Source organism: Microcebus murinus, chromosome X (genome assembly GCF_040939455.1).
Source record: "Microcebus murinus isolate Inina chromosome X, M.murinus_Inina_mat1.0, whole genome shotgun sequence".
Taxonomy (NCBI): domain Eukaryota; kingdom Metazoa; phylum Chordata; class Mammalia; order Primates; family Cheirogaleidae; genus Microcebus; species Microcebus murinus.
In genome coordinates this window covers 118,956,532-118,976,411 of record NC_134136.1, presented here as the reverse complement: position 1 = coordinate 118,976,411, position 19,880 = coordinate 118,956,532, and the positions used below count along the sequence as shown (strand labels likewise).

The 19,880-nt window shown below is 33.5% G+C and overlaps 1 protein-coding gene across 10 annotated transcripts in view; it reads right to left on the bottom strand.

The window, feature by feature from the left end:
- Positions 1 to 19,880, bottom strand: part of KDM6A (lysine demethylase 6A) — a 194,811-nt gene that overhangs the window by 49,245 nt on the left and 125,686 nt on the right. For all 10 annotated transcript variants that reach the window (XM_012754078.3, XM_012754081.3, XM_012754080.3 and 7 more), the window contains exons 8-10: positions 18,318 to 18,352; positions 6,823 to 6,916; positions 3,331 to 3,457 (exon numbers count right to left, since the gene is read on the bottom strand). In XM_012754078.3, coding sequence (XP_012609532.1) covers positions 3,331 to 3,457; positions 6,823 to 6,916; positions 18,318 to 18,352 — 256 coding nt within the window. The remainder of the gene's footprint in view (positions 1 to 3,330; positions 3,458 to 6,822; positions 6,917 to 18,317; positions 18,353 to 19,880) is intronic.

Sequence of the window (19,880 nt, the reverse complement as noted above, 5' to 3'; positions counted from 1 at the left end):
CTTGATTAAACAGAAAAAAAAGGGCAATATTTTTGGCCACGTAAAAAAGGAGGAGGAGTTGCTTTGGGGAAGAACATGATAAATGTGGTTTGACATAGGCTGATTTTTGACATAATGTGAGGGCATTAAAATGGGAAATGTTAGGTAAAGAATAGGAGATGTGGTCCTAGAGGTTAAGATACCTTTAACTGTAGAAACTAGATTTGAAACTCATCTATATGAAATAGAGGCTATAAGAAGACAGGACACTTACAAGGGAGATGTAAAAATAAAAATAAGGAATCACTAATCTTGTGGATTGAGAGGCATAAGAAATGTCAGTGATTGAGTCAGAGCAAGCAGTTTCAGAGAGCCTCTGCAAACTGTTTTATGAAGAAAAAATTCATGAGAAAAGGTCAGCAACAATGCCAAATATGGACAGACACCAGAGAGAAAGGGAATGCTCAACAGATAGAAGAAAACACACTCCTTTTGTTGTTGTTAAATCAAAGCCAAATCACAGATTTATAGACAAATTTGCCTAACTGCTGGGAGAAATAAGCAGTACTTCCCAAGACCAATGTTTTCACATTCCATTCCTACAAAGTCAAAGTAGGAAACTACTGTGCCCAAATTCAGATGTCAATCCAACCACCAACCACTTTTCCTCTAATAAAACTTAACTAGGTTCCTCTGAGACAGCCTTGAGTAATTAAAAAATCCCTGGGTGAATTTAGGATCTAAATCCCTGCTCTGATACTAATTACCTGTGTGATCTTGGATAAAACATTTTAGTCCTGTGAAACCAACTTTCTACATCTGTAAATGACAAGGTTTATAGGGTGAACAAGGTGACCTCCCTGGTCCCTCCCAGTTTTAACACACTGCAGTTCTGTGATAACACAATGACTGGTGCTAGTATAAGAGAATACCACATTATAATTTCACTTTGATATGCACATTCCAAATTATGAGCACATTCAATCTTCGACATAGACCTGCATGCAGAGGTAAGTAATAAAAAGCCTCAGAAATATTAGGGTCATTTTTTTTTTAGGTCTTCATGCAGAGCTTTAAAGACTTATAAAATACAATTTATTCATAAAATTCCTCTCACAACAGATTAGAAGCAACAAATTAGATGGCAGTAGAAGAGGGTAGTGGAAGTAAAAGTCTAAAACATACTCAGAATTTTATTATTACAGAAAAATAATAAATGTATAACATGATAATCTTGAACCCAAAACCAAGTTAAATTGTGATAAATATTTGTTATTTCAGGAGTCAGGAAAGTATATTGTATATCTGAAAAGATTTACCCCAAAAGGCTAAATTAAAAACATCGTCATGTTTTAAAATGTAAAATCAGTTAACGAGGGGGGGGACTTCTATAAAATACTGCTCACTGAAGCTGAAAATTACAGCATTACTATTAATAAAACAGTAATTTCAGACATGGTTCATTTTATATATTAACTTTAATTTTATATAACTAGAATTTAAAATTAAAAAATTATACTAAAAAGACATCCACACTATTATATTGTATTAAACTAGTCATCTTTATCTGAGGTCATAAGGAAAATACTTTTTAGACTACATTCCTTTTATTTTATGTTAAAAGACATTTTCATATGTAAACCTGAAAACTGGAGATGACTAGGCACTCCTTGCTTTCCAATACCAGATCTCCTTTACAGTCACTGTATGAAGCCTCACACTCTGCAGCACTAACAGTAGTAATGGTGCTAGCTCCAAAAGCAAATGAAGTTAGTTCATTTATTCTGTTTATTGAATAGCCACTTTCCCAGGCAAAAAGACACAAAAATAGTAAGATCCAGTTTTTTTCTCCCATAGAAGAGAAACATAAAGTTTGGACCGTCAAGCTTTACCTACGAGCAACACAAATGAGACTACTTTATAACCCTGGGGAGGGATTAGAAAATTCCTGCCAAAAAATAGGTATTTTCCAGTTAATTCTTATTATACATTATTAATGAGTAATCAAACATTTTTCAAAAAAAGAAACATATTAATATTATTCGCTCATACAAGCATAGTTTTCTATATCTAAAGGAAAAATGAAGCCATACAATTTAAAATTTAATATATGGCAAATTTACTCAAAATAAAATATTCCTATGTAAAAAAGAATGGAACAAAACTTAAAATGAAAACAAATAGGATTATTTCAAAAGAAATAATAAAATTGAAACCTTTAGAGTAAGAAGGTACCTAACAAATAATCTAACCCAGGGTTTCTCAACTGCAGCATTACTGACATTTTGAGACAGGTAATTCTTTTGTTGTAGAGGGCTGTCCTGTTCATTGTAGGATGTTTAGCAGCATCCCTAGTCTCTACGCATTAGATGACAGTAGCACTCTCCACAGTTGTGATAAGCAACATGTCTTCAGACATTGCGAAATGTCCCCAAGGGGGGACAAAATAGCTTCCCACTGAGGACCAATGATCTAATATTATACAATCCTCTTATTTAATAGGTTAAATAAAAATTGAGGCTTTAAGACGTTTAACTGTAACATCCCATGATTCCACAAATAGCTAAGCCAGGACATGAATCCAAGTCTCTTGGTTCCTAGTACATTGATCTTTCCACCACATCATGAAAACTAAAAGCAATTAGGAGCCAAAATATAATCTGATGATGGTCCAAAACTAAAATCAGATATATATACATAAGGTATATTTCAGATAATCACTAAGCAGCATAATCCAAACACTTAATGTATGAAAAGTATGGAGAAAAGTTCACAGACTTGCACAAAATCATTTTTATGATTTTCATTACATGTCACTTCTTTCCAACAAATCCAATAATAATGTACCCACTTTTTCACTGAAAGATTTCAAATAGAACTATTATTTGCAATTTACTATTAATCAAATAGATCCCTTCTAAGGTATATATTATTAATCAAAATTATAAACAAGGTTCCACTGGCAACCAGTAGTCATCGGGCAGATGAGAAATTCTGTTTTGTTAAATAGACATATAAAGAAAATACTAGAAATCAGAAGGAGAGGCATTTAAATACTTCATTGAAAAATTACTATAAGGCTTTTTGAAAACTAGCAATATTTCAAGTCAAATGAAAATCCAATAACCAAACAAGAAATGTACTGCTAGACCACATTGTACTATGACAAAAACCACCACATTCGGAAGCTTTCTTCTATTATTTAACTTCCAGGAATCTTAGTTATAATGTATTTATAAAAGAGAAAATACAATGATCGGGTTATATATGTAAACTACCATTTTAGATTGTAATTCAAATCTCTTAGCCAGAATAGACAAAAGCAAAACATAAATGTATGGTAAGTCTCACCTTCCGAGGAAATACCAGGACTGGCCAGAATTAGGATCTGCTTCCAAGGACTTTTGGAGATACTGAATAGCATAACTTTCCTTGGTAGCTTTATCTCCCAGGAGATCTACAGTGTGATGCATCCAACCTATAGTGAATGATTTAAAAATATTTACATAAATGACTTAATCAGTCTTCTATTTTTATGAATACTAAGCAGAAAACAAATAAAAGTCAATTATTAATTTAGCTTGGAGAACATACTCGCAAAATTTAGAACTGCCAATTCTGGCCATAAGAAAGCCTGTTTCTCCCAGTAAGGTACTGTCAAAGCTACGAAGAGCTTTCATTCAAGAGAAATTAAAACAATTTTAAGCACTAACTTATCACTTAGATTATAAACCATAGATCCTCTTTGCTAATTTTCAGATTTGTAAATATTCCAAGTTATGAGACAAAGAACATAAAGATGTTAAGTCTTATTTACTGTTCCATGTAAAAATACATTAATGCGCATTTTAAGAATCCCCAAGACACCCTATTAACCCAATGTTTACTTCCAAGGAATAATTACAAAGCTATAGTTCAGAGAAAAAAGCACACATACAACCCTACCTCTCTGGCACTAGCTACCGTGTTTCCCCAAAAATAAGACCTACCCACAAAATAAGCCCCAGCAGGATTTCTAAGCATTTGCACAATATAAGCCCTACCCCAAAAATAAGAACTAGTGATGGATGTGGCTATGCAGCATTTCTGCACAACCCATGCCTTTCGTTGGAGCAGTAATGAAGACCAGCAGTCCTTCTCGTCTGCCCCATGAGAGCTCTATTGCTCGACATGAGAGATTGGGGCCAATGGTTCTAAAGGAAATGGAGTCGCAAGAAATTCAGGATGGAATTCGGGGTTTGGAGAGTTATGATGATGTTCCAGAAGACGACGACTTAACTATATTTGAATAAATGTAGATTGTTGTACTGTACTTAAAAAAAATAACACATCCCCTGAAAATAAGCCCTAGGGTGTCTTCTTGAGGAAAAATAAATATAAGACCCTGTCTTATTTTCGGGGAAACACGGTACATATATTCATATTCAATATAAAATGAAATCTATAAAGCATTTGACAATTTTTTAAAAAAACCTAAGGCTATATATAAGAAAAGTATATTCAAATGGTACAATTACTAAAAATGTTTTTGTTTGTTTTAATTTTTAAGAGACAGGGTCTTGCTCTGCCATCCAGGCTGGAGTACAGTGGCATGATCGCAGCCTCGAACACCTGGGCTCGAGCAATCCTCCTGCCTCAGCCTCTCCAGTGGCTAGGACTATAGGTGTGCATCACAGTGCCCAATTAATTTTTTAAAAACTTTTTGTAGAGATGGAGTCTTGCTATGTTGCCAAGGCTGGTCTTGAACTCCTAGCCACAAGCGATCCTCCTGCCTTGGCCTCCCAAGTGCTGGGATTACAGGCATAAGCCACAGTGCCAGCCCACAAAGATTTATTTAATAAATAAATTTAGAACTAGATGGTTATGTGATCAATCAAAAGATTAGATCATGGAATAGTATATTCTAAACCTTCAAGACATATGAGAATAATTTGGTTTCATTTGCCAGTGAATCATATTTCAGTTGTCTATCAATTCAAGTGTATAAAATTAGCTGTTGTGTATAGTCCATAATATATTTAACAAATAAGGACCCTTATTTTCTGACACTTATTATATTTGATGTGCTCCAAAAGATATTTTAAGGGGACTCAATTACTATGTTCTATGGAATTATAAGTCAACCACACATTTATTCATCTGTTCTTCCCTATCTCTCCTCCTACTACTAGGAAGAACAGGACCTAGAATAACAGACTCTAAAAAGGAGCTGCTTCAGCAGCAGTGACAATCAAGTAGGAAGGATTGATGCAGGCATAAATTAGACTTAATTAGGGGAAGTATTTTGCTATTCAAAAGCATGAAAAGTTTACTTATACACTCTGAAATATGATAAGTCATTGCCAAAGAGGAGAGGTAGTGATTCAGATATAAGTAAAACCAAAATTACTTCAATCCCTTAAATTTTAAAGTTGTATGAATTTTTGCTATTGATACATACAAGTGAAGCTAAAATGCATAAAAACTTAACAATTACAAGTAGTGTGGATACAATCCAGCTCATATTCAAATATTAGCTAAATGGGTAAGCTCTTTATTCTAAATGCATCACACTCTCTTTTAACTTAAGAATGTTCCTTTTTACTATGCTAATAAACTTATTTTAATTTAAAGATACAAATTCACATTATTCAAACACAATTATCTGACTCATTAAAAACAAATATTTTGATACTTCCATAATGCTTCAAAGTATAGACAACTCAAAATTATAATAGATAACATTAAAAACAAAACTAGAAACAAGGTTTTATAAGAAAGAAATGTATTTTGTATAATTAATGATATATCAACATTCTGAAGATAAATGATAAAATCTAAGTTAAAATGATTTTAAAATTAAACAAAAATAGTTCCATTATGAAAACTCTTACATTACTAAATGTTTTTTTTTTTTTTTTTTTTTTTTGAGACAGAGTCTCACTTTGTTGCCCAGGCTAGAGTGAGTGCCGTGGCGTCAGCCTAGCTCACAGCAACCTCAAACACCTGGCTCAAGCAATCCTTCTGCCTCAGCCTCCCAAGTAGCTGGGACTACAGGCATGCGCCACCATGCCCGGCTAATTTTTTCTATATATATTAGTTGGCCCATTAATTTATTTCTATTTATAGTAGAGACGGGGTCTCGCTCTTGCTCAGGCTGGTTTCGAACTCCTGACCTTGAGCAATCCGCCCGCCTCGGCCTCCCAGAGAGCTAGGATTACAGGCGTGAGCCACCGCGCCCGGCCACATTACTAAATGTTGATTAAAAATTAAGAATAAATAATTTGCCTGGACCAAAACCAAACAAAACTGAAAAACAACCCAAATACCAAATGTGGACAAAAAACATGGTTCAATAATGTTGGGGAGCTCCTTCACTATCTTTTTGGTGATAGCGACACATGACATCCAAATAAATACCTAAATTTCTTCATGTTCCACATTAGAATAGAATTGCATGCTTACAGAAACTATAGTGTTAGGTATTCTATAATTTTTAGATAAAATGTTTTATAGTTATAAAGCTATGAAAGCAAGCTCACCAACCACTAAATGACTTTAGGTAAATCACAACTTTATTGAGTGCTAATGGCACAAAGGAAGTATTCAATCCTCCTTGCCCATGGGTTAAATACGAGGTAGTAATTTTGAGATTTAAAAGAACTAGGAGCACTAAAGAATTATACAGAGATAAACTATGAGATGAACAGTAACTGGCAGAGGGCAGAAATATGTTGTGTTCAGAATATTATTAACTCTGAGCAAAGGAAGGAAAAGGAATAGAATACGTGAGCCACATATTTGCCATCCTTGGCATGGTGAAGAGAAGCACTTGTAATACACTAAATGTATACTATTACATACCTAACTGTTGTAAAACAGTTGCTTTTACTTGTGCAGAAAGGTTTTCTGTCTGCAAAAGTTGTTCATAAGCTTCCTTTGCAGAATGATATTTCCTCTAGAGAGCAGAAAAAGATTTAGAGAAAAATAAAATTAATCTTTATAGAACTACCTCATATATTAAGAATTACACAACAGTGATACTTTAGAATATTTTTAAAAACCAACTAAAAGAAAAGTGCTGATTCCATTGCTGAATGTGTCCTTAACATCAGACAGCTTTTAGTAATAGGCCTTGTTCCAGAGTACCTAACACCAGTAAAACTAACATTCACTATAACAAAGTATCATTAAAACATAACCTTTTAAGAATTTTCCAAATCCCAATAGTTAAAAATCATTTCAGATTTAACAACATTAATGATTTAACAACATTAACAGCAAATTTAACAACATTAATTTAACAACATTAATGAAGCCAGAGAAGAATTCTACTTTCAAGGGCATAATCTGCCCAGAAACACCAAGTTTCCAAGCAACTCAATAAACAATAGAGCACATGCCAAAAACACTATAACAAAATCTAAAGAGGTGCAAAAGTAGTTAAAATCCATGTTCTACAGTTTCTGGTATACAAAATATACTATGAAAATATTTATAATACATATGATTTTAAAGATATCAGAAGTCCCATAGTTACAGTCTAACAATGCTTGTAATATTTAAGGTTCTATAGGCAATCTCTAAAGAAAACCATTTATCCATAATTTTCTCAAAAGTACTAATGTCCTACCAAAACATACAAAAGATTGATGAGGATGAAGATTTAGAGATATAAGAATAAATTCAAATTCACTTTTTCAGAGATCATTGTCAACGAAGTGTGTATCTGGAACAGGACAGGTATCTACATGTTGACTAAGAAAGGATCAACAAGCAGAAGATGATGAAGAATTAGACGTTACAGAAGAAGAAAATTAATTTTCTTACATAAACTTCACATTTCCATTTTCATCTTAAATAACTTGAAATCTAGGATTACTAAATTATAAAACTTTATCCTCACTTTATACATTAAAACCTCAAAACAAAATCCTATTAGAAATGGAAAAATAATTAAAGGCAATTTATGCTAATAAAATTAGCAAAGTGATCTTATATAAGTGAAAAAAAAAAGTACTAATGTGACTGAAACCCATTATTGCTACAGTCTATAACCCTTAAGACAACTCTAAAACCCAAGGAAAAAGCCAACAAAAGAAAACCTCATAAATATTACCTTTAAAATATACTTGGCAGAAAAATGGATTGAGGTGGCTTTTATTCATATCATTACTAGCACATAACTGCCTGAGCGAACAAATCTAAATGAGTAGGCAGAAATACAAAACTAGCTATGTGAACCTCTGGCAAATTATTTAAAACTATGATTCAACATCAGTAAAACAAATGATGTAAAAGAGGTGATGTCCAATCTTTGTATCTACAGGCTTGTCCTATGAATGGGAACAATTAAGGAGCTATATAAATACATTATGTCAACATAGGAAAGATTTTAGAGAATTTTCCATTATCAGTAGTTATTAAATAAACTTTTACTCATCAACTAAACTAGTTCCCCCAAATATTAATCTGATATAAAAAAGTTAAATAGATAGTTACTAAAGGATAAGGGCCATGTTATTCAATTCCTTCAATCAATAAATATTTGTTGAACAACTAACATACAATAAGAACTGCCAGGACTACAGGGAAGTGAAGAATACATACAGAATAACATATAAAATATTGTGCTGTGAGCAATAACATGATACTTCCCAGAGGGAGAACAAGAATAAGCACAAGCACATATTTAAGTTCAGAGTACTAACAGGATGGGCAGAAAATGCAGAGACAAGCAGAGACTACTTCACAAAGACTTCCCTAAACCATTTAAAGACTACTGACTGTATCCTAAGACAATGGAGAATCACTGAAAGATTTCAAGTAATATGATGAGATTTATGTCTGAGGAAGATCATCTTGTTGAATTATCTCAACAAATGTTACAACATACCTTCAAACACTAGTAATAAAAATAATGACATACTTGAAAAAATGGTTGTATCATACTGAGAAATGTGATGTTAGATTTCTACTTCATACCACATACCAAAAAATGGTAACTGCATTAAAGATCTAAATATGAAAGGTAAAAATATAAAGCTAAGAGAAGAAAATGTAGGAGAGTATTTTTTTTTTTTTTTTTTTTGAGACAGAGTCTTGCCTGGGCTAGAATGCCATGGCATCAGCCTGGCAACCAGCAACCTCAAACTCTTGGACTCCAGCGATCCTCCTGCCTCAGCCTCCTGTGTAGCCAGGACTACAGGCATACCCCACCATGCCCGGCTAATTTTTTCTATATATTTTTAGTCGTCCAACTAATTTTTTTTCTTTTTTTTTTTTTTTTAGTAGAGACAGGGTCTCGCTCTTGCTCAGGCTAGTCTCAAACTCCTGAACTCAAATGATCCTCCTGCCTTGGCCTCCCAGAGTGCTAGGATTACAGGTGTGAAAGAGTGAGAAAACTGACACTGGTAAAATACTATTAACTAATCTACAGTATGTATTCTAATTTCAGCAACTGTCCCACTTTTCCTGGTCCAGGATCCAATCCAAGATCCCACACTATATTCAGTTAACATGTCTCCTTTCTCTCTTTCAATCTGGGACAGAGCTCAGGTCTCTGACTTTTCATTACCTTGACACTTATAAAAAGTACTGGCTAGTTATTTTGAAGAATTTCCCTTTGTAATCAGTAATTACCTTTAGGGAAATATCCGTCCCTTTTCCTCCACTTACTCAATTACTAATTATATCAGTAGGGACTGATATATTACCTTATGTTCCATTATTATAATTATTTGTTTCTAAGCTTGTGTCAGAATTGATAATTAGGAACCCCAACTCCTCAAGTTGGCTATGTCCTTTTGACATACTCCCATCATTTTTTGCACATTTCCTTACCTTCTGGTACCACAGATATTCCAAGGCTCACCTTGTAGTTTCCTTGCTTAGGCCCTGCAATTACCCACTTCTCCCCAAGGATCCCTGGTTCCTTTCATTAAGAAACGTATTTAGAAACCAACATCTGGCAGCTAGTGTGCTCACTGCTGCTGGGGAGGGTCATGGTTTCCAGAATCCAACAAAGCTACTAAATATATTTATGAATATGCACACACACACACACACACACACACTCCTGTAGCCACTTTTAATTTTCACCAAACTGGTGAGAAATTGTATTTCAGTACTGTTTTAATTTGCACTTCTCTAAGTCTGAATGCTTTTCCCTGTGTTTAATGGCTTTTTATCTCTTTTCTGAAATGACTGTTCATGTCTTTTTCCCCATGTTTTCACTGGGGTTTTGTTTCTCCCTCAAATTTTAAGAGTTTGTTACATATTAGGGATATTAGCATTTTGTCAGTGGCATATGTTACAAACGTTTTCTCACAGTTTCTTAGGTATCCTATGAATTTATGGTGGGTTTTATTTTTGCCATGCAGAAATTACCTTTATGTTGTTCATGCTGGCCATTATTTTTATTGGCTCTGAATTTGGAGTCATAATTAGAAAAGCCTTTTCCTACTGCAGGTTTGAAGAGGAGTTCATAATGTTTTCTTCTAGTATTTGTACAGTATCATTTTTACATTTAACCGTAATTCATTTGGAGTTTATTCTTGTGAGTGGTGGGAGTTATGGGCTTAATTTTTACTTTTTTCCAAACAGCTACCTAGTGGTCCCACAACCATTTATTAATAAATCCATCTGAGCCCTAGGAATTTAAGATATCACTTTTTATCACATATTCAATTTCTATATGTACCTGGGTCTATTCTGGGCTTTCTAGGACATTCCAGATCTATTTGTCTTCACATGCCAGTACCACACTTTTAATTATATAGGTTTTATTGTATATTTTAATATTTGACACAGTAACCTATACACCACCCCCCACCCCCATTTTATCTTGGCTATTCTAGCATGCTTTTTCCATATTGACTTAGCTAATTCTTGACAAAAGGTTGTTGGTATTTTTTCTACTGGTACTTCTGGTGCATTCATAAATTAACTCATGGAGAATCAAGATCTTTACACTGTTGGGTCATAGTATATCTTTTAAATTTATTCCTAAATATCTAATCTACTTTGCTGATACCGTAAATGGGATTTTTTTCCTAATGTTATACTCTATTGTTGTTGAAGGCTATTAATTTCCATATGTTAATTTGTGCTTCTAATTGATTTCTCTCTCTTGGATAACTACATTGGCTGATACCTATATAATATAATAACAAGGAGTAATGGAGATAATGGGCTGTTTGCCTTGCTCCTGATTCTAGTGAAAATGTCTCTAGTGCTTCCCCTTAAGTGAAAGGAGCTTCGGCCAATAAAGCAAATGTATTTTGTCATGATAATAAAGTAACCCTCAATTCCTATGCTAAAGAGTGTTTTTATTCAGAATGGTTACTGAATTTGTCAAGGGTCTTTTCAGAATCTATAGTGATAATGATTTGGTTTTACTTTTAGCGCTATTATTATGAAGTCAGATATTAATGGATTTCCTAATATTCAAACAACCTTGCATTCCTGGAATGAATACCACTTGGTCAGAGAAAGAGAGAATTTCAAATGAGATACAGCATTCTCTTTGTTATTATTTTATTTAGAGTTTTATATCAATATTCATCAGTGATATTAGTCTGTATGTTGATTTTTATTACACTGTCTTTTATTAGGTTCAGGTATCAATGTAATAACTGGCTTGAAAATGAAATGAGAAAAAAGAGTATGACTGTTCCTCAAAAAACATACAATTACCATATGATTCAGTAATTCCACTTCTGTGTATATACCAAAAAGAACTGAAAGCAAGGAACCGAACATTTACACATACCCATGATCAAGCAGCACTACTCACAATCACAGAAAAGTAGAAGCAACTCAAGTGTCTACCAACAGATGAGTAGATGAACAAAATGTGGTTTATACATACAATGGAATATTATTCAGTCTTAAAAAGAAGTAAAATTCTAACACATGCCACAACATGCATAAACCTTAAAGATATTATGCTAAGTGAAATAAGTCAGATGCAAAAGACAAATATTCTGTGATTCTACTTATATGAGATACCCAAAGTAATCAAGCTCACAGAGAACAAAAAGTAGAACAGTGCTTGCCAGGAACTGGGTGAACGGGGTAATGGAGAGTTACTGCTTAATAGATATACAGTTTGACTCTGGGATAATGCAAAAGTTCTGGTGATGGATGGCAGTGATGGCTACACAACAATGTAAATGTACTTAATGCCTGTGAACTATACACTTAAAAATGGTTAAAATGGTAAAATTTATGTTATATATTTAAAAAGCAGATATTAAGGCACTATAGCCTGTTAAAATTAGGGCTTTTCACTTGTATTACATTTTTAAAAACATGCTATAGACATCAAGAAGTGCACGCCGGGTGTGGTGGCTCACGCCTGTATCCTAGCACTCTGGGAGGCCAAGGCGGGCAGATTGCTCAAGGTCAGGAGTTCAAAACCAGCCTGAGCAAGAGCGAGACCCCGTCACTACTATAAATAGAAAGAAATTAATTGGCCAACTAATATATATAAAAAAAATTAGCTGGGCATTGTGGCGCATGCCTGTAGTCCCAGCTACTCGGGAGGCTGAGGCAGCAGGATTGCTTGAGCCCAGGAGTCTGAGGTTGCTGTGGGCTAGGCTGACGCCATGGCACTCACTCTATCCTGGGCAACAAAGTGAGACTCTGTCTCAAAAAAAAAAAAAAAAAGAAGTGTAGAAAGGACCTTTGCTATTATCAAACATGTATGCCTCTCAAGGTCTGATTAAAACCTGTGATAACCCATCCCCCTCAAAAGAGGAGGAGAAAATGAGGAAATTTTTCTTCATGTTCAATACTCTGCAACAATTTATAGAACACTGAAATTATCTGGAATTTAAAGGTTTGGTAGAATTCCCCTGTAAAACCATCTGGGTATGGTGCTTTATGTAAAGTATTACTTAATAACTCTTTCTTTTATGGAAATTGCCTTTCTATAACCTTTTCAATTCTAATGAGGTCAATTGTGCTAATCTGCATTTCCCTGGGAGATAGTCCATCTCATTTAGGCTTTTAAGTTCATTTGCATAGAGGTGTGCAAAGCAGTCTCTTATCATTTTAATTTCTTCTGTTTCCATGGTTATGTTACTTTGTATATCTGTGCTTATTCTCCCTTTTAGCCCCTTGACCAAGTTAGCTAGTGGTTTATCTTCCTGTTAATTTTTTTCAGAATACCAAGATTCTGACCTATTAAAATCAAAAGTTTAGTTTATTACATTTCAAACAATAAGCAATACAATTAATCAAAGTATGCTCCTGCAGCAAAGAAGCCTGGAGAGCGAGTGGCAGTGAAATCTCAAAAGGCGTTTTCCACAGCTTATTGCCAATTGAATATTTTTCCTTGCAAGAAGTGGTCCAAAGCCTGGGAGAAGTGGTAGTCAGTTGGTGCAAGGTCTGGTGAATACGGTGGATGACAAAGAGTTTCCAAGTCCAGCTGCTGTAATCTGAGAAGCATTGTGCAACATGTGGTCAAGCATTGTCTTGCAAGAGGATTGGCCTGTCTCTGTTGACCAATCTCGGCAGCCTCTTCGCAAGCATCCTCATCATCTCATCCAATTGGTTGCAATAGACATCTGCTGTAATCGAATGACCAGTTTTCATTAAGCTGTAGTGGATAATACCAGTGCTGGACCACGAAACACACACTATTGGCTTTTTTTGATGAATATTCAGTTTTGGACTGTGTTTCAGCACTTCACCTTTTCCCAACCAACCATTGTGCGAAATGCTTGCAATTGTCAAAAATAATCCATTTTTCATCACACGTAACAATACGGTATAGAAATGGCCTTTATGTCGTGACAGTGAAGAAAGGCAAACTTCAAGGCGATTTCTCTTCTGATGTTCGTTTAATTCATGCAGTACCCATCTATCCAGCCTTTTTACCTTGCCCATTTGTTTCAAATGGTTCAATATTATTGGAACAGTAACATCAAACCTTGCTGCTAATTCACCTGTGGGTTGAGATGGATTCACTTCCACTAGAGCTTTCAGCTCAACATTATCCACCTTGATGTCAGGTAGGCCACGTGGCTCATTTTCAACATTAAAATTACCAGAACTTCTCAAACCATCAACATACTGTGCATTCATTAGCCGCATCCTTCCCAAACACTTCGTTGACATTTCGAGCTGTCTGCACTGTATTGGTTCCATGACGGAACTCATAGTCAAAAATAACATGAATTTTTGACTTATCCATGGTTTCATAAAAATTGCACTAAAAAAATTTGCAAGATAATCACAAGCCAAATTGTATATTTGAAAGCCTGAGGATGTACCTTCACAATAAATATAAAACAAGAAGTGCCAAAGTGAAACGTCAAGAGATATCAACTGGTAAACTTAGTATTTAACACATTGACTGCCACATTAGGAAAAATAATTTTTTTCCCTGGGGCCACAATGCTTTATTATGAAAATAGAATAAAAACTTCGAAAACAAAGCAATCCTTTGTAATTTAATGAAAAATGCATTGTTGTTTTATTGTTTTCTGTGCCCGAGTTACATGTAACTTGAAAAATAGTTCACGTGTCTCCCAAGGTAGAGACATCTAAGTTACATATGCCTCACAAGGCCCGGGGCTCAAAACTAGCATGAGTTAAATACAACTGACATACAACAACTAACATATTAAGGAAATCAGACATTTCATACTTAATAAACTAATAATTTCTTTTGAAAATCTTTTATATTTCCTTCCTCGCATATCATTAGCTTTCCTAACATTGATTTTTATTTTGTTAATAGATTTCCTTACATTGAATCATGTCTGAATTCATGAAATAAACCCTACATGTTCATGACATACTTACTATATCACATGCAATTTTATTCAGAGTTTTTGGATTTGGTTAATATATTTAGATGAGATCAGTCTACAGTGTTTTGGCAATAAATTAATGCTTGATAGAAGACAATGTCAAAACTGAAATAATTCTTATAAATAGTGTTTATTCATAATAACATTATTTGTAATTATTCCCAAAGGGGGAGTAGTTACATTAGTTATAGTATATCTATGCAAAAGGATATGATGTAGCTGTACATGTAGTGATATGGAATGATTTCTAAGATGATACATTAAGTTAAAAATTAAAGCAAGGTCAGGAAAGAACATACATAATTGGCTATCATTTGAATAAAGTAAAGAAAAACAAATATATGTGCAAACATATATGGATTTGCTAATATATGCACTGTCTCTGGAAGGATATAAAAACCACTGGTAATTCTGGTGGCTTTAGAGAGGGGAATACGTGCCTGGGGAAATGGAGGGAAGAGGAATGCATTCTTTTAGAACTTTTTCATCTATTCAAAAATAACTAACATTATAATAATAGAATAGAAAGAGAAAATCCTACATTTTTACATTTAAAGGCTAATAAGAAGATGACGAACTGTTAAAGTTATTTCATTAAAATCAAGAAAAAGAAAATAAGGCCAGTTAATATTATTTATTACTATTAGAAAAAATGGTCTGGAAATCCCAGCTAATAATATAGAGAAGGTAAATTCATTCATCAATATAAATGTTCAAGAATAATTTATGATGATATATTCATTTAGAGATAAAACATTATAGAGTTATGCATTGCTTATGATGGGGATATACTCTGAGAAATGTGTTAGGTGATTTTATTGTTGTGTAAACATCATAAAGTGTACTCACACAAACCTAGATGGTATAGCCTACTACACAGCTAGGCTTTATGGCATAGTCTATTATTTCTAGGCTACAAACTGTATAGCATGTTACTGTACTGAATTTTGTAGGCAATTGTAACACAATGGTAAATATTTGTGCATCTAAACATAGACAAGGTACAGTAAAGATATGCTATTATAATCCTAAGGTACCACCACTGTATATGCAGTTTATCATTGACTGGAAACATCACTATGCAGTGCATGACTGTATAGGGAAGCAGTGATCTTTATAGATGGTATGTCAATATACATAGAAACCTTATAGAACTGAATTTTTAAAATCTACTAAGATATTAACAGCTTTGTCTGTAAGACCATTAAAAAAAAAAACAGTGGTTGGAGGGATGAAATCTCAGTAGAATTACACAAACCTAAATGCATATGATTAAATTTAATAAAAAACCTTTTAAGAAATCCTATACTTCCATCTCTACAAAAGACCTCTTTTTGTCTTTCTAACATTATACACTCAATACTACAAAGCCATTGAATTAGGGAAAGGGGCCTGTAAAATATCAATAACAAAAACTTTATGTCTGCGTCATACAAGATTTAGTATCGCTAACATCTCTTTATTAGAATGGCCCAGCAACACCAACATACATACACATACACACACATACACACATCCTAATTTATCATATCAATGGCTCCTTCTCTCCATTCAGAACTCAATCCAAACAGCTCATGCCCAAGAGACCATCCTTAATCATTCTAAGTAAAGAGGTATTTTATTACTTTTCAGTTTTAATTATGATTTCATTGTTTAAGCCTGTGAAGGTAATGTGGGATCAGGGCCCTCAGGGATTATGAAATGACACTGAATTCTTTTTCTTCATTTATTAGTGGGAACACTTCTTCCTATATAGAGAAACTTGAAAATAACTTGGTTATTTAGCAGTAGCCATTAACCACATCTAACTACTTAAATTAAATTTTTTAAATCTATATTCATAAATAAGATATATTGGTGTAAATTGGTTGAACTGTAAAAATTAAATTTTTATATGTAGGTATGTAGTCCATCTTGCTTTTCTTATTTTTTCACCTGAAAATCAAAATTCTTGTTATGATCACTGGAGTAGAGATTTTTCAATCCTTTCATATGCTTACAGTGTCATCTTCCTGCCACCTAATTAATAAGGCCAACAGACAACTTCTCATCAGAAATAATGAAAGCCAGAAGACACTGGAATGCAAATTTCAAAGAGGTCAAATAAACAGAATTCTACCTCCAGCTAAAACAATCATCAAAAATAAAGATGAAGACACCGCTGCTTCAACTAGTAACTGACCAATGATGTCACAGAGAACTAGAAAAACTAGGGAAAACAAAATCAGAACTCAACCTGAGTGTGTATCAATTCTGATTCAGTGACATGGTGGGGTGGGGTGGGGTGTTGGTTGGAGATACCCAGGGATCTGATGTTAATTTTTAAAGCTCCCCATGATGGCTCCGATTTATAAAGCTTCCCAAATAATTCTGCTACATAGCTGGATTTGGGAACCACCAGCATAAATGATCTCAAACTATCTGATTATATCCCACAACAACATAAATAACGGGATATAGCAGGATCTTGTAACTGTTGGGCATGAGCTCGCATGGTGTGTGTGTATTTGTGTGTGTATGCCTTATTGTTATACTTGGGCCAAAATAGACCTTACAAATTATGTGCACATAAACAGTATTTTTTTCCCAAAAAGTTGTTATAAAATTTGTTTGTGTAAACTATGATTACCTAATTTTTAGTCCCATAAAAATTTATTTCTGATTTTCCATACCACTGCCTAAAGTGAATGTTATGCCTTTTACCATACAATTAAGCAAAATCTGACATACACAAAAGCAAAATGTTCTAAAATTAAACTGAAGTTTTTAAAAATAAAACAGCCATAAAAGTAATAGTAAGGACATCAACAGGTGACTCTAATATGTCTTTCAAAATGTGGCATGTAGATATATTTCAATCTTAAGGAAAGCAAAAGAAACTATTTAAGAACAGTGCATTACAACCACCATCTATAAACATTTTGAAAAGAAAACAACGCATTTTGCATCAAGAATAAGAGAAATCTTAAATATAGCCATTTGAGCACCAAATGGATCAAGTTTAGAGTTAAAGTATATTAAACGAAACGTCTACCCCCTTATGGCATTCCAGTTCCTTTAAAAAGAGACCATTTATCCTGGTAGAAATATTCTGGGCTGGGAACCAATGGAAGCCTCCCTCATTAATTTTTTCCAAGTGTATCATAGTGCCAAACAGGCCTGATTTTGATGATTATTATTGAATCACTTCCTATTTTGTGCTTGGAGTGGGACTGATTGAATTAGGGAAAGGGGCCTGTAAAGTATCAATAACAAAAACTTTATGTCTGCGTCATACAAGATTTAGTATCGTTAAAGAAAAGTGCATCATGGCTTTAAAAAAAAAAAAACTTATTTGTACACAATAAGCCCTCTATATAATAACTATTTCACTGAGCAACATCTTGATCACATGTAATGAATATAAAATATAAAATTTACCTAAGAAGTAATGCCCAGAACTGCATTAAATTATCTGTATATACCTGACTTCATTAAAGCATGGTATAAGTGATAATTCTTTTTGTTTTAAATAGGGTAAGTTAAAACACCTACCTGGGTTTCATATAAGTGGGCAATGTGAAATTGAACTGCAAAGGATGATAAAAAAATAAAAAATCAATAACAATACAGCACAGTTTGAGGTAACTTAAGTAACAACAACATAAAACATAAGCATAGTCTATACTATATAGATTTAAGTAATAGAGGAACATAACTTTTATTTGCTTGTAATAAAATAGAATATAAAAATAATCAAGAACACAAACATGATAAGAAACCCCATATATTCATTGTTGGTCATTATCAAAGTTTTTGCCAATGTAATTATTAAAATTAGCATTAAATCTATAGCAAGTAATATGTCTTACAAAGTTCAAAAGGGCAACATTAAGCAAATAAAGAAAATCTTTATAATGTATACATTTTAAAACATGGTATATAAAAACCAAGTTCCAAGTCAAAAAACATAGTAAAGCTAATATTTAATAAAAAAAACCTATTAAAACCAAATTATATAACAGTGATGACATAAAATATTCCAAGAAAAATAAGCTTTATGAAAACAAAGAGCTTGCCTGTTAAAACAGTAATACTGGCTCAAAGTAGGTACTCTACATTTGTTAGAGCTCTGTGAGACATCAGCCACTATCATGGTTACCAAGTAATCATGCAGACTGTCTAAAATAAACTACCCAAATGAACTGAACTATTAATATAATGGCCTAAAGTCTAAACATAGCACATGCCTTCCTGTTACAGTGACCAAGCTTTTAGCACTGGAAGTCCCAGGAAACTCCTCAGTCCTAGGCAAAAACAGATCCTGGTCATCCTACTTCCTATTTCCCTTCTCAATAGCCAACAGAAAGAAGCACAGCAAACTTGAAGGTGTATTCATAATGGTTCAAACTGTACTCTTCAAATTCAATATGAAAGTTTTCTGCCCTATGGTACTCATCTATGTAGATGTTTTCCTCTCAAGAGTAATGATCTATAACTGAGATTTTAAACTGAGTATGGTAAAATGAGGATCTACCAAAGCATTTAGTTTGACACTTATGAAATATCCCTCAAAAGTTATCATCCAAACTGACGAATAGTTACCAAAGTTAGCTTTTACATATTAGACAATAATGAATTAAATGAAAATCAGTTCTTTTCTTATTCCCATAAACAAATTTTAAAAGAATTTTAAGGATCTATATTCAAGATGGTTGATATAACCTGGATATTTAATTAAGAAAAAAGCATAAATTAACACTTTACAAATTACTAAATCAATGAGTTACATTATCTTTCAAATCTAACTTTATCTTATAAACTGTAAAATATTGCTACATTGGTTACTTTTCCACCATTTATTCTGCAAACACACTGATCAGTACCAAATCCTGGGTTTCATTTAAGAAAACATACATCTTTTATGTTTTCTCAGGAAATTGCCTTTAGTAGAAATATGAGATAATTGGTCTGGTTTAGGTGATGATTTAATGCATGCTATTTCTTAAGCCATGTTATAGTCAAAATTCTACAACTTTTTCACTGATTCAACAATTTCCTTTGGCATTTCTAAACACTGAGATACTTTTCACTAACACCTATCTGTACTGTTAAAAA